The sequence below is a fragment of the Centruroides sculpturatus genome, unplaced genomic scaffold, assembly GCF_000671375.1.
Source record: "Centruroides sculpturatus isolate CEXI.00-Female unplaced genomic scaffold, Cexi_2.0 scaffold45, whole genome shotgun sequence".
NCBI lineage: Eukaryota > Metazoa > Arthropoda > Arachnida > Scorpiones > Buthidae > Centruroides > Centruroides sculpturatus.
The window spans coordinates 845261-861479 of NW_019384310.1; the positions used below are offsets into that span (position 1 = coordinate 845261).

General features: G+C 33.7%; 1 protein-coding gene across 2 annotated transcripts in view; it reads left to right on the top strand.

The window, feature by feature from the left end:
• LOC111621429 (NADH dehydrogenase [ubiquinone] 1 alpha subcomplex subunit 10, mitochondrial-like) overlaps positions 1–16219 on the top strand; it is a 63257-nt gene that overhangs the window by 9665 nt on the left and 37373 nt on the right. For both annotated transcript variants that reach the window (XM_023363576.1, XM_023363583.1), the window contains exon 4: positions 4203–4291. In XM_023363576.1, the coding sequence (XP_023219344.1) occupies positions 4203–4291 (89 nt within the window). The remainder of the gene's footprint in view (positions 1–4202; positions 4292–16219) is intronic.

Sequence of the window (16219 nt, forward strand, 5' to 3'; positions counted from 1 at the left end):
TTTTTTTTTTTTTTTTTTTTGCAAGCCAGATTATAGGTTAGTTTCCTTCCTAAATATGTAAAGCTTTCTACATTTTCAATGTTTTTCTAGATGAGAAAAACATTGGAATTATTTTTCTCATTGTTTTACTAGATGAGAAACATTTTAGTAGATGACTAAGATGTTTCTTGTTATGTTGTTATCACCAAATATCATTGTCTTAGTTTTTTCGCTATTGTTAATCAGTCCATATCTTTTTTCTTCTTCATTAAGCAGATGTAATGTTTTCTCTAGTTGTTCTTCACTTTCTTCAATGATAACTATGTCATCTGCAAATCTCAGGTTATTGAATTTTACAGCTTGAACTGATGCTCTCTGCATCTCTTGCGTCATCTTATTCATGACTCTTTTTTAGAGACTTATGAAGATAATTGGGGATATAGGATTTCCCTGTCTGGTGCCTCTTTTTGGTTTGAACCAGTTTCCTAGCTCCCCATGCAATCTCAGAGCTGCTGCTGCATTATCATTAATATAACTTAGCAGGTTTAATACTTTACGATCCACTCCATAAGATTTTAGCACTGCCAAGATGGCTTTTTGGTCTATACTGTCAAATGCCTTCTGAAAGTCCACAAAGCAGGAATAGATGTTTTTCTGCTTTCTTTTTGTCTTTTCAACTAATAGATGTAATGTTACTATCTGCTGCATTGTACTTCTGTCTTTCTTGAAATCTGCCTGTTCATCTGCTAAATGTTCTTCCATCAAACTACTTAGTCTCTCCTTTAAGTTCATCAACAAAATTTTTCTTATGTGGCTTGTTAGGGCAATTGCTCTATAATTTTTGCACCCTTACACGCTGTCTTTCTTATGTATTGTCACCAATACTGATTTTGCCCATTCTTTAGTTATCTTTCCTTGTTTCCATACCTCATTGCACACTTGGTGTATCTTGTCAATTAAGCCTTCTCCTCCATGCTTAATCATTTCTCCTGTGATTTTGTCATGTCTGGGACTCTTATTGTCTTTTAACCGTTTCACTACCCTTTCAACTTTGTCCCTCATAATATCATTCTCCTTTTCAACACTTGGTGGCAATTCCTTAATTCATCTACTAGATTTTCTAATATATTTGTATCTAACATTTCCTTGTATAGTTTAGAACAATAACTTGTCCACCTCTAGGACTTCCACTCTGTCCACTAAAACTTCTCCCTTCTCATCTTTGATTGACATTTGCTTTGATTTCCATTTCTGGTTGACATTTCTGATCATCTTATATACTTCTCTAGTCTTGCATTCTCCATAATATTTTTCTATGTTTCTACACTGATCCTCTAGCCATTTTGCTTTATCCATTCTAACTGCTTTTTTCACTTCATTGCACTTTACTTTATACTGTTTTTCCAGCTCTTCAGAAATGTCTCTTCTAAGCCTAAGAGCAAATCGTTTGAGACTGCATATTATAATATCAAAAAACTTACTAACACACCTTATCTTGCAGCCGAAGTTTATAAGAGCTCTTTTATCTTGGACAAGCTTTAGCGTCTCTTGTGTGATCCATTTATTGTTGATTTTTTCTTCTTCTGGTAGGGTCTGCTCAATTGCTTCTCTTATTTCTTCCACTCTTGTGTCTAGCTCTTCCATCCTGTCTACGGTTTTTATCTTCTTCTCAAGTGTATTTCTATATATGCTCCCTATTTTCTCATCTTTTAGCTTTGAAATATCTCTTTTCTTTTGGAAATGTGCATTAACTTTCCTCTTCAGTTTTATGTTTATGTTTGCAATGACTAAGCTGTGATCAGAATCTATGTCAGCTCTCTGAAAGGTTCAATACTGTTGAACTTATGTTGACCATCTCCTTTGGATCAATCATTTTTCATGTTGTTACATCACTTGATCTCCATGTCCATTTTCTACAGTTCTTTTGCTGGAATTTGGTGTTGCATATCATTAAATCTTGATATACGGCAAATTCAAGCAGTCTTTCCCCTCGTTCATTCCTTGCTCCATATCCATAGTTGTCCATTACTCTTTCCCAACCTTCATTATTATTTCCAATCTTAGCATTCCAGTCACCTCCAATGATGATCACATCTCTCCGCGGTGTTTTCTCTATTATCATGCTTAGATTATAAAGTTTAATCTCTTCTTCACTACTATCTGAGGTAGATGCATATACCTGGATTACTGATATATTAAATGGCTTTGCTCCAAATCGTGCCATAATCAATCCTGCACTAACTGGATTGTATCCTAACAATGCTGCTCGTGCTCTTTTACTAAGCAGAAATCCAACACCAGCTTCATGCCTTGTGTCATTTCCCAACCAGATGACTTCCCCATCATTCAGTTCTCCCGATGCTGTCCAGCGCATCTCTGCTAAGCCTAATATGTAGCATTGATATCTCTCCATTTCCTTCCAAAGAAGCTCTAGTGTTCCAGGTGACCATAACGTTCTGACATTCCAAGTTCCTACTGAAAGGACTCATGTTGCTGGGTGAAACTTTCTTTTCTTTCTTTCGGTAGCCAATTTTTCAACCCAACCCCGATTGCTTGGTTGGTGTCACGGACCTTGTTTATCCAGGTGATGTCTGAGCTGGCATCTTTTATCTTTTGATTGTATTGACATCAGATTTCATTCGTGCTGTTGTTTTATAGTTAGTGCATCAACACTCATCTAACAAACCCTCTTCCTTTTTCCAGACTTGAAACTGGCATGTTTTCCCTAGAAATTGCATGATGGAGTTATACAGTAAATATAATTAATTCATTAATCATTAATCAGCCAAAATGTTTATCAGTGGATCACTATTTCAGACTGCAGGGATTTGGATTAGTGAGATTCTGTAGAAAATGTAATTTTGCAACATCAACAATTTGTTAAATACAAATGCAGCAAATTTAAAGAAAAATTTCTTAATAATGCCCCAAATGCTATTGGAATTTCAAATTTGCATAAAATTAAATTTTTAGAAATTATTCTGTCTGTATGTGTTTTGCATATTTAATTTTAGAATATTTAAATATATTTATATGTCAGATATTCTATTAGGTTGTTCAGAAAGTAATTTCGTTTTTTTACCACTAGACAGATTAGTCGTATTTTCCCTGCCATTTTTATTCTAAACCATATTATCATTATATATTTTGACAGCTAGCATTTTAAGGCTTATTTGTAAAAAAATTTTGTTTGATTTTGTGCAATTGTTTATTTTTTGTGTCCCATCAAATATGGAAGATCGAAAGCAGCATTTTCGGCATATTTTGCTCTTTTATTACCGAAAAGGTAAGAATACTGTTCAAGCGAGAAAAAAATTGTGTGACATGTATGGGGAAGATGTATTGACAGAACGACAGTGCGAAAACTGGTTTACAAAATTTTGTTCTGGCAATTTCAATATTGAAGATACACCACATTCTGGATGACCACTTGAAGCCAATGAAAACAAAATAAAAGGTACTGATTGAAGCAAACTGCCGAATAACAACACGTGAAATCACTAAGAGATTAAATTAGTCAAATTGAACCGTTTATGATTACTTGAAACAAATTAGTTTCATTTCAAAGCTTGATATATGAGTTCCACATGTTCTTAGAGAGTTGCTCTCTTTGGTAGGATTTTAAGGAAATGTTTTTTTTTTTTGGAGCTTTTAACAAAACCAGACAATTTAACAATTGATTAGAAAGTGTACTGCCATCGAGTAAACAAATCGAGTAATATCATCAAACAGAAAAGGTGGCCAGAATTGATCAACAAAACAGGTGTAGTGTTTTACCATGATAATGTCAAATTTCACACAAGTTTGGTAACTCGTCAGAAACTGTTATAACTTAGATGGGACGTGCTATCGCACCAACCATATTCGCCAGATCGAGCACACTTGAATTATTACTTGTTCCGGTCTATACAAATTTTTTTTAACTAAGACATTTACTTGAAATGACAATGTCAAAAATCACTTGGATCAGTTTTTTGTAAGCAATGATCAAAACTTTTATGAATGTGAAATCATGCTACTACCAGAAACGATGACAACAAATATTTGACCAAAATGGTCGATAAATTATTCAACAAAATATTTATTTATTATAAAAATATTGTTTTTTCCCCATGGAAAAAAATGAAATTACTTTCCGAACAACCCAATAGTTTGTATATTGTATAGTAATAATAATTTGTGGATTATTTTCTTATATCATTATTTTATTTCTTATTATAAAGCCATATGAAGTTAACTCTAAGGTTCTTACAAATGAATACTTAAGTACCATGGAAGATTATTACAAACATACATTTTTAAAGGATTTCAGGTAATTATAAATCTCTGAAAGTTTATTTTATTATATACATATACAGTCAACAGTCAATTCCGCTTAATTGGGACACGTTGGGACTAATCCATTTTAGCCCAAGTAAGCAGTTGCCCCAATTAAACAAATTAATAATAAATTCTAAAATAAAATATCTAGTACATAGGTAAATAAACAAGTAGGTAAAAAATAATAATTAGGTATCTATTTTAATGCTTTATTAAACCAAAATACAGAAAATATTTGTACTATAAATTTGCCAGATTCACGACTATAGATAACTGATTTGCAACATGCTAGTGTTGCCAAATACAGTATTAGTAGTGATGTACACAAGTGTTGACTGTTCAATTTGTTCCTGATTGAATGATTTTTCCTTTCTCCCTTTTTAGTTAGAACATATTCTAAGTAAAAAGGGAGAAAGGAAAGGATTCGTCCAAAAGTCACCTTACGGTCTTTCTTTGAGCACAGTTTCCTTTACTTGGAGATGGGCCACTTTGGCAGAAGGATCTGTAGAATTCACAAGCTCTGGATGCTGATCTCAACTATCGGATGGCTCTGTCCAAATCTAGATGTAATCATACAAACAATATTTGAGTTGGAAGACAGTTAGAGTTCCCTTGGAAGATATCTTTCAAGGGAACTCTAACTGTCTTCCAACTCAGTCAAGAGAGCTCGAAAAATTGTCCAGGGATCTTTGTCCTTTTGCTTTTAAGGGGATAATCTGGTCCAACCTAGATCATGGGCAGTAAAAATTGCTAAATTCTTTTTCTGCTACTGTCCCAATTAAGTGAAAAGTTGTCCCAATTAAACGATCAAATTATGTATTAATTTATTAGTTTGGTTTCCATTCTTTGAGATTTGGCCCAATACAGCAGCTGCCCCGATTAACTGGTGGCCCAATTAAACAGAATCGACTGTGTATCAAAGAAGTTTAAATTTCTATGTTTAACAAAAATGTGAAAGTTCATACTGTGTTTTTATATTGAGTAACTTAAAAAATTATATGAATTACAGAAATGCATGACAAATTTAGTTCACGTATGATGATTTTTTAAATTTCTTTGGAATAAAACTAATAGTAATACAAAAACAGTTTTATATTGAAAACACAAAACCAGAATGCTATGATATATAGAGGTCCCTTTCTTATTTTTCTGTACTAAATTTGAGCTATCCAGCTCATCATCAGATACAATGAATTCTATCATTTGAATACTTAAAAGTCCATTAGACTTTTAATTTTTCAAGAATCTTTTCAAATTAAAGTCTAATGAACTTTAAGTATTCCAATGATAGAATTTATTGTATCTGATGATGAGCTGGACAGCTCAAAAAAGATTTAGTACAGAGAAATAAAGAAGGGACTTCTATATGTGATGATGATATGTTTTTAATAGATTATGGAGGCAGAAACAGAGTATAATTTCATATTGATCTAATAACTGTCATTTTCTGGTAACAGTTTTGTGCATAGTAAAAAATTTTAAGAAAGCAATTTGTACATTATATTAGTAGTTTCATCAAAAAATTTTATTTTATTGATGATTATGTATACAGTAGAGCATCGTTTATCCAAATCAATTGGGGACTGAGGTTGTTCGGATAACTTATTTTTTGGATAACCGACTACGTACAAAAAAATTATTAATCTATCCCATGTTGAAATTTTTCTCTGTTGCATGTTGCTTCCCATTGAATTTTCATCGATGTTAAGCCTAATGTAAACTTTTTAAAATAATAATCGTGGCTATTGTATCGTTAAAAATTATTTCTTTATTTTTTACAAACAAAATAAATATATTGAAAAATATAAAAACCAAAAAATATATACTTTAAAGTTGATCTAGTATCAAAAACGTTTGATTCAGCACGACACACAGTCCTCAGAAAAACACCACACAAAACTGCCAGTGCTGCCAACTAAAACACACACACCAACAAAAAAAGTATTGGAGTAGCCCAAGATATAGCCAAAGATTGTAGCATCACAGCACTAGCGAAAATTTGCCGACTGGAATGCTTTCTGTTAACTGATGTTTCGGATAACTGGCTTTTGGATAAATGATGCTCTACTGTATTCAATTTTTAAGAAAATATTAGCACTTTGTGTGATTCTTTAATATATCTAACATGCCATCCAGATGGCTGAGACAGTTAACGAGTCAGCCTATCACTCTGGGAAACTTAGGTTTGAATCTAGGCAGGTTGAAAAACCTCAAATTTTTTGAGGATTGGTCTGATATGTTAGCCCTGTCCCTCATCATCTGGCTGCCCTCATTGTAAGCTGGTAGGCAGAAAAAGACACTCTTAGTCCCCAAAGGGTTAGAAGAATAAATATATATATGTGTACATGAAGTAGCTTATAATATTAAAAAGTAAGTTGTTTTAGTTTTGACTTTGTGATTTTATATTGATTTTGCTATATTTACATGAAAAAATTATACAATATTTAATCATCTATATATATATATATGTAAATGAGGATATTTGTTTGTTTGTTTACTATACACTCCTAGGCTGTTTGACCAATTGCTATGAAATTCAGCAGTTACATTCAAATAAATACTCTTAACTTAGATCATGTTGTACAGTACATCCCACCCCAAATTATTGATTGGATTTCTATATATCAATTAATTTCTGTCTACATTCGATTGCTGGCTTTACATGTAGTACCATATATTGGAAAAAAATTTAACAAAATAATAAACTAAATATAATTTAAAAAAATATATAGTATACTAGCAGATGAGCCCAGCATTACCTGGACAAAAAGTAACGATAGCAAAGATTAAGATTATTAGATTATAGCCAATCTTACTCGTTTTTTACTGTATGCAAGAATTAGGTCCCACTCTTCCAAGACTAATTAGAAAATTTTTACATTTCTGCTTACCACACCAGGATAATGATAATTAAGACTCACTGCAACCACTAACTGGTGCATAGTGCCACTAAGTAATGAATAATAAACGTTTTTGTAACTCTTTCTGGGTTCTTCTTCAGGTTTACTAAATTGGCAAAATAAGCTGGATCTTCCAGAATCATTCATAAATATAAATTTAAACATAAAATTGTACATTAAGGCGAAGAGTTAGAATAAAGCAAACTTATGTGCAGGCGCTCCCTGTGTCAACTTTATATACGATGGAACACTAAATATTGTTGAGAATTTTTAGAAGGGTCAAAAAATAGGTTTGATTTTCTGCATGAATGCAAAAAAGGCATTTAAAATAGTACAGTAGAAGCCAAGTTCTTCATGGTAAGCCTTAATTTTGTCCCTCTCCCCTGCAGGTGGGAATTTCGAAAAATCCTTTCTTAGTGTACGTTCTCATGACATACCCTAACTGTGTACCAAATTTCAACTTTCAACTCCTAACTGTTTGGGCTTTGTGCTTATTACTATTATTATTAACCCATCTTGATTATATTATAAGATTCACTGAATTACTGTGACAATGATATAGCATGAAATAGATGTGCCATTATGCCTTTACTGTAACAGGTAGCACATCGTACTTGTCTGCACAGAATGTAGTAATGTTTTGTCCCTGTATGTCATATTTTTCCTGTAAGTAATTGAGTTGTGCTGGTTATGTATCTAACTCTGCTCAGAGGAAAATTTTTGAATTGAAATAATGTGACTTGTGGTACAAATTGGAAGTTCATATATGGTTAATCTGGTTTTCTTTCTCTTATGATTTTCATGTCTAGTTTTAACTTTCATCTACCTAACTCCATTGTTGAGATTAAGGAAGGACAGAAGCAAATAGATGATAGTGGGAATTTATAGGTCTACAATTTTTTCAAATTGCAGTTCAATAATTTTTGTATAAATGCAGTATTTACGAGAACATACTTCCCACATAGTTCATACAATCTGTTGCCAAAATTTAAACACTTCATTATCACATAAAAGCAATTATTCTAGCATTTTTACAAGATTTTTTTATTTAAATAAGTCATATGAAATCTTTAAGACGTTAAGGTTAGCGACTTCGATTACATGTGGGGCCATTACAAACTATCCAACATGATCAATTTCAATTATTAATTATTAGTAATTACCAGTATTAATTAGTCATCATTAACCATCCTCTCTCCCAGGAGGAGGCGAATGACTATGTTTGGTCGAATTTACTTCAATTCCATTTTGCAACAGTTCTTTCTATTGGACTAGTGGTGTGGTAGCATTCGAATAGGAAAATTATTTTTTAAAAACATTTTGTGCAGGCTGGTAACCATAATATAAGGTTACCATCCTGCACAAAATATGTTTTAAGTGGATTTTGAGGGTGCAGAGTTTAAATATTTTGTTGTTTTTTGCAAAATTTGACTCATTGGCAGATTACCGTTTAATATTTGGCTGTGAATGGTACCATTTCTTAGGGTTAATATTAGAAAATATTTTGATATCTGAAAAAGTTAAGATACGTTTTTAATTGTTGTCTACTTGACCAATGAAATTGTGCCATTTCGTACCATCCGAGTATCACAATAAACATGACAATGGTAGGCTAAAATAACCAAACTCTTTATATGGGTTTTGTTTTTTAATGTTTGTTATATTATAGTATTTGATTTATATGACAAGAAAGTTTATCTTATGTAAAGATTTATCACACCAAGTGACCAATTTAATACATTTTAAAAATTCTTTATTCCTCTGCTGTGCACATTTTAAATAATTTTTAAATTGTGTTAGATTGGCAGTTGGTATGATAAACTTTTATGTAATATAACCTTTGTAAGTATAAATCAAATACTATAATATAAAATAATAGAAAGGTTAGAAGTACAAAATAATCTAATAATCTTAATTGTTGCTGTTGTTATTTTTTTACCCGAGCAATGCCACGCTTATCTGCTAGTTAATTAATATTTAAGAAAAGATTAAATGAATCAATAAAAATGTTATTTAGTTTCTGAAGTGGTGCAAGATAAAAACAAATGATATATTTTTTATTTTAATATAAATTTCATTTGGAATTTATCAGGTATTTGTTAAAAATTTTTAAATACAACTACAACTTTTTTGTTTCTTTTTTAATATTATTTTGCATACACTTTCTATTTTGTACTATGAATTAAATTTAAATTTTGGCATACAAAAATCAACACATACCAAAGCTAAATGAGTCAACTTACTATGTGAAATATAGTAAGTTGACTCATTTAGCACAGCTGTTAACTGTATATACAACTAGCTGGGGTACCTGGCTTCGCTCAGGTAGTTGATATGAGATTGTGTGGTAGTTGGAAAAAATGATAAACTTTAAAATATAAGAGGTAAAAAAATTTTATTTAAAACATATTCTAACTATTTGCAATACTTGTTTATAAACAACATTTTTATTTTGTTATCCGGGGTATATAGGTACAAATTTTTCAAATTTCTTATTCAAGAGCAAGCTATGTATAGTTGACCTTGAGAGAAGCAGGAGTCTTTGAGGTTGATGCCGCAATGTTTTAACAAAGCCTATAGTTTTACAATTAACAAAGCGCAATGCCCTTGCGCTTTGTTAATTGTAAAACTATAGGCTAATTTGATTGGAAATTGCAGTCTTTTAAATTGGAATGGCAGTTCAGTAGAGATCAGTGGTATTCTGGGGATAAATACTGTGTCCCCTTCGTCCTTTCCAGTCATAAGTTTGGCTTTGATGATGTTATTCGATAGCTGTTTGATGATCATCCTTGTTCCATTACATAATTTTGGTGAGTTAAGATTTCTGAGTAGTATGATCGGAGATCCAATTTTCAGTCAAAGGCAGTGTAATGGCATTCCTGGTACTTGCAAACAGTTCAAAAATTCTGTAGGGAAGTTGACACTGTCTTCAACGTTTACCATCGTGTTGATTGATTTGTATATTCTCTCCTCACCGGGAATTTTCTTTTGAATATTAAAGATGATATCGTCGACAGTATTATTTTTAGTTGCCAAAATTGCCCTTTGAAATAGCCACTCCGGATTGGTATAGTTGTGAACAACGTTTGGATAAATTTGGATTTACACTTCACTTTATTTTCGATTTATATTCAGTCACTGTATCACTTTGACTACTCACACTTCACTGTTTGTTTTTATTCACTCACTGCACTACTTTGGAATTTTCACTTCTTTTTTGGTTCTTCCCTTTGTCACCAATAAGAAACTGGCATTCAAACCTACGACAGATCTTGCTTTATATACCCCCACCAATGGGTAGTCCCACCCATACAAAAAAGGCTTTGAATGGTCCACAATGTTCCAGAACATTCCACAACATTCGAGAGTGTTCTGGAATGTTCCACAATGGTCTGGGATGTTCCGAGATGTTCCAGAACATTCTGGAATGTTGTAGAATGCTCTTGAATACTCTTGAATGTTCTGGACTGTTCTAGAAATTTCTAGAGGGCGAAACTTCCAGCCCTTATATCTTCAACAGCACGCCCTTCAGGTAAAAACAAGAATCATGGATGGGAGATAGAGGGCTACCACACCATATACCTCCTTTGATTGTACCGAGACTTGTTTTTTGAGTTTTAGCAGCACGCACATTGTACACTTATCTTTATAATATATATTGATTAAAGACATTTTTATTGTTAATTAACTACCAAGAATCACTATTCTATCTTGAAATCCTGTAAATTCTCCATTTTTTAAAGATTCATTACTTACTTACATAATTTAGATAAGCTATAATTACAAATAAAGAAAGAAAATGTAATTAATTCATACTTTAATAAAACATACTTTTATCAATTATCATTATAACTTTAAGAATGAATGTATGGTAGATTTAAATAAACTTTTTCATTTGAAATAATTATAAAAATAATCTGTAGAAATATATGGAATTTCACAATATTAAATTTACATTGTTCATATACATTAATTAAGATATAAAAGATAATTAGATAATTATGTTTTGTCATTTTATAATATATTTTTATATTAACATGATGTATTTAATATTTCACTAATTTTAATACATTTCTTCTAACAATGTACTCTTAATGTTCTTTTATTTAAATTTTTAAAATATTTTCTTTAAGGGGCTGTCCATAAATTACGTAAGGTATTTTGAGGTGGGTGGGAGTCAAGGATTTCTCACGATTTCTTACTTGGGTAAGGGGGTTATAGATCTTGTCTTACGTAATATTCTTATTTTTATTTTTTGATCTCATTGAGTGGTGGCGTTTTGAATTTGGCTTTAATTTGGCGGTTTCTATTAAGAACGCTCATTGTCTTGTGTGATGTGATAGAGTAATAACGCTAGCTGATTTATGCTCTACACAAATTATGTCATGGGAGAAAGGCTGTGTGGTGGTTTCTCTCTCTTGTTTTTATTAGAATAAGTGCATCACTCCTATGGGTGTATAACACTAAGAATACATAAACCAAAATACATGATACAAAGTAAACATAAAATTAGTATTCGGCTTTTAGTGAAAACTAAAATGTAAAACTAGAAATTATAAATTATAAATAGTCTTTTCTTCCATATTTTTAAACATAATTGTAAAAAGCATCAAACAGTGGTTTCTGAACAAGCTTATCGAGTGGATATGGCCACCTGAAACCAAGCGTAAAAATTTCTAATTTCAGAATAAGTCTATCTTGATCGTAAATTGGACAATCATAGATCATATGGTCCATGGTGTCTAGGTTTTCTGTAGAGCAAAAGCAAGGAGCAGTTTCTGCCCGGTTATACAGCGCCAGTAGCTTCTAAAATTATCACGCTCAGTAAGTAGTTGAGCAGTAGCAAATGTTAAATCTCTAAGTGGTGATGAGAACCTACATTCGACACTAGGAAAATAAAGTCTTGTTATTCTACCAGTTTTACTGCTCAACTACTTTTATTGATTCCACCACTTTTGCATAGCATTGTCATGAATATAATTTTTAAGGCTGCTACATGAGAGAGGGATGCGAGTGTAGTCCAAATCAGTGTCCTTTGAAGCTGACTTAGCCTCAGAGTTGGCTTTTTCATTTCCTAGTATGCCAGTATGGCCAGGAACAAATATAAAAGTTATCTTATTTACAAGATTTTTAATATGGTGCTGGATATGTGCGATTTTATTGCTATTGCAATTGGGATTTAATAGAGCTTTTAGGACAGACTGAGAATCACTGTAAATGTTGATAGACAGAGTTTTGTTTGGTAGTGAAGTGGCCCACTACACAGCTTGGTAGTCGGCATCTTCTTCAGCTTGATAGATGGAAGTATGTGGGAGGTATCTGTACCTTCTAACATAGTTTTGGAAAAATATATCAGTTTGGAGGAAGATACAGATACTTGAGCCGACAAGAAGGGAGCTTTTGGACCCATCTGTGTAGATATTAATGTCTGCATGATTATCCATGGAGGAAGCAGATGACACCAAATAACCTTGTTTACAGGATGATGATCAGAGATAGTAGGGTAATTGCAATGTGGTAGTATATGAACAGCGTAGATAGAAGTAGAGACCAATGTTGAGCCTTGACATTTGTAGTTCTGGTGTAGTAGTTTAGAACGTTTTCTACAATATATAGTGGCAAAGGAAGGAGCTATGCTAGTATCAGAGAGGCATTAGTAAAAACAGTTCTGCAGCACTTTGAAATTCTGATGGCAAACTGGCTTTGGAGAGAGAGTAATTTATTATACTTGCTACTGAATTTTTACTAGTTACATGACCACAGCCAGAGGCCGCATAAAGTAGCATTGGTTGTATTGCCCCATTATATAGAGTTTTATAAGCTTTATTATTTAGTCTCCAAATGCACCTAGCACATTTTAGCAGCATGTAGTTTATTTTCTTGGCCTTAGCCACGATGTAATCAATATGGTAACAGAATGTGGTTTCTCTCTATTCTCTCTTGTTTTATTTTGTATGATGTTTCTGTTTACATGTGCACTAGCTAGTCAATCTGGCAAAGTTTTTTGCGTCTTTTGCTAAAATTAATACAAAAATAAATATTATGATGATAATAATAATAATAATAATAATATCTCTCCCGTGGTCACCACCTGGTCGTGGTGGGAGAGCCCAGTAATTTTACTGAACCATAGGGCAATGCAGGCTGGAGCACAAGCTCCTGGTAGGGACACCCATGCCAGTAAGGTCTATGGGGAGAAATGAAGCTAAGAGTGACCACACACCCACATTCTGTGGAGATAATTATTATGGTAGTAACCAGATCAAAGTGTGATACCGGCTCGGACGTCGCCCGGGTTAACAAGGTCCGCGTTCGTGGGTTAGGCAGAGGCTCACGTTCGAAAAATAGGCTCCAGTCTCCCTTGGTTACCGGTGGCGAAAGCAGCGCCGGCCCAAGCATGGCTACTGCAATGCCCTCAACAGATGTGAGGAATCAACCTAGCCTTGGTGTTTCTGTGGCAATGCATCCACAGACCACAAAGGCTGGAAAACCACGCCAACGGATGAAATGGACAACAGAAATGAACGAGTTTATCATCCGCACTTACTACACCATCACAAGACTCGAAACAAACATGACAGCATACAGACAACAACTACACCATAGATTCACACAACAATATCCTCACCTCACTGTCACCGAACAAAGGGTTGTTGATCAAAAACGAACAATTATACACAACAACCTTATCCCACAAACAACACTTGAACTTATCAAACAACAGGTTGCTGATCAAATACATCAACAGACAGAAACATTTAACATTAATGAAGATCACGTAACCTGTCAGGATAATCCAGCAACAAGCACTGATTACAGCACACACACAACAAGTACCACTAATGATACTGCAGGCACTTCCCCATCCATCACTGATAACATAGACATAGAATTAGTTAATACGCTCTCACTTATATTTCAGGAAACACTCATTAAATATACTGGTACAGATCCCACACAAAGACCACGAATACCAAAAATCAACACGTCAAAGGCAGTAGGAAAAACACTAGATTATGTAAACACTCACTTACTACCAAACTACATTCATTCAATTTCTACACTTACAGACATTCATACATTAGTTTATGCTGGGGCAGTCACAGTAGTAACACACCATGGACTGAAAATACACTCACAGACAGACACACACAAAACACAATTCTATCATAAGCCTGCCTGGCAGAGAAGAATAGAAACACAAATAAATGACATTAGACAGCAATTAGGCAGGCTGACACAATACACTAAAAACAACATAACACCCAAATTAAAGAAACAACTCAAAAACATTTTCAAGAAAATCAAAACACACACAAAACATGAACATCACAACACACACATTACAGAATACATCGATACACTAAAACAAAAACTCGCAGCCAAAGCACGTAGACTCAAACGATACAAAACATGTACACTACGAAAACAACAAAATAAATTATTCACAAACAATGAAAAACTTTTCTACAGACAAATCAGTACCAAAACAAACACTGATACACAGCACAGTGGCACACCAACAGAAGAAGAACTCACAACTTATTGGTCTTCTCTTTGGTCCAATGCTGTTACACACAATGCTGATGCAGGCTGGATCGAGGAGGAGAACAGAAACTTGCACAACATACCAACTATGCCCTGTGCTGAAATAAACGTACACGACATTCGCTACGCTGTTAACAGAACACACAACTGGAAGACACCTGGTGTAGACAACATTCACAATTTCTGGTACAAAAAGTTTACATCACTGCACCAGGAACTAGCTAAACATCTAACACACATCATCATCAATCCACAAGACATGCCAAAATTTCTTACTCAGGGCATCACCTACATGAAACCTAAAAACAACAAAACCACAGACCCCACACAATACAGACCAATTACATGTCTTCCAACACTCTACAAATTATTGACATCCTGTATCACAAACAAAATATACAAACATGTTGAAGAACACGACATTCTTACAGAACAACAAAAAGGTTGCCGTAGAAATCACAGGGGATGCAAAGAACAGTTACTCATAGATTCAGTCATTCTACGGCAAGCACACAAACAACACAGAAACATACACATGGCATATATAGACTACAGAAAAGCATTCGACAGTGTTCCACACAGTTGGCTGCTACATATTCTACACATGTACAAAATACATCCATCACTCATTGCATTCTTCGAAAACACTATGCAGCACTGGAGAACAACACTACATCTCAGGGTTAGTAACACTTCCATACAAACAAACGAAATATTCATTAGGCGAGGAATTTTTCAAGGAGATTCCTTGAGTCCTCTCTGGTTCTGCCTAGCCCTGAATCCATTATCCAACATGTTAAACAACACGCAATATGGCTACAATATCAGACATGAAAAAACAACACAGTTTACACTGTCACATCTCATGTACATGGACGACATAAAACTTTATGCATCCACACAAAAACAACTTCATCAACTCCTACAAATCACACATTCATACACTAAGGACATACAAATGGAGTTTGGCCTAGACAAATGCAAAAAACTTCACATAGAAAAAGGAATCCTGAAGAAAGAAGATTTTGCACTTGGAAATGGAGACGTTATTGAATCCATGGAAGAGGGCGAGTTCTACAAGTACTTAGGATTCCAACAGGCCAAACTAACAGAACATACACAAATAAAGCAACGATTAATTAAAGAATACCAAAGTAGGTTAAACGCTATACTTAGAACACAGTTAAATGCAAAACACACAGTTAAAGCAATAAACACATATGTCATCCCAGTACTCACATACTCTTTTGGAGTTATACATTGGACTCACACAGATCTCGAGCAACTCCAAAGGAAAACAAGAACAACACTTACTAAGCATAAACAACATCATCCTAAATCCGCCACAGAAAGATTAACCCTTCCACGTAAAGAAGGCGGACGTGGCCTGATTGACATAGTTAACCTTCACTACAAACAAATACAGTCACTGCGAGAGTTTTTCTACAAGAAACAAGAAACATCACAGTTAC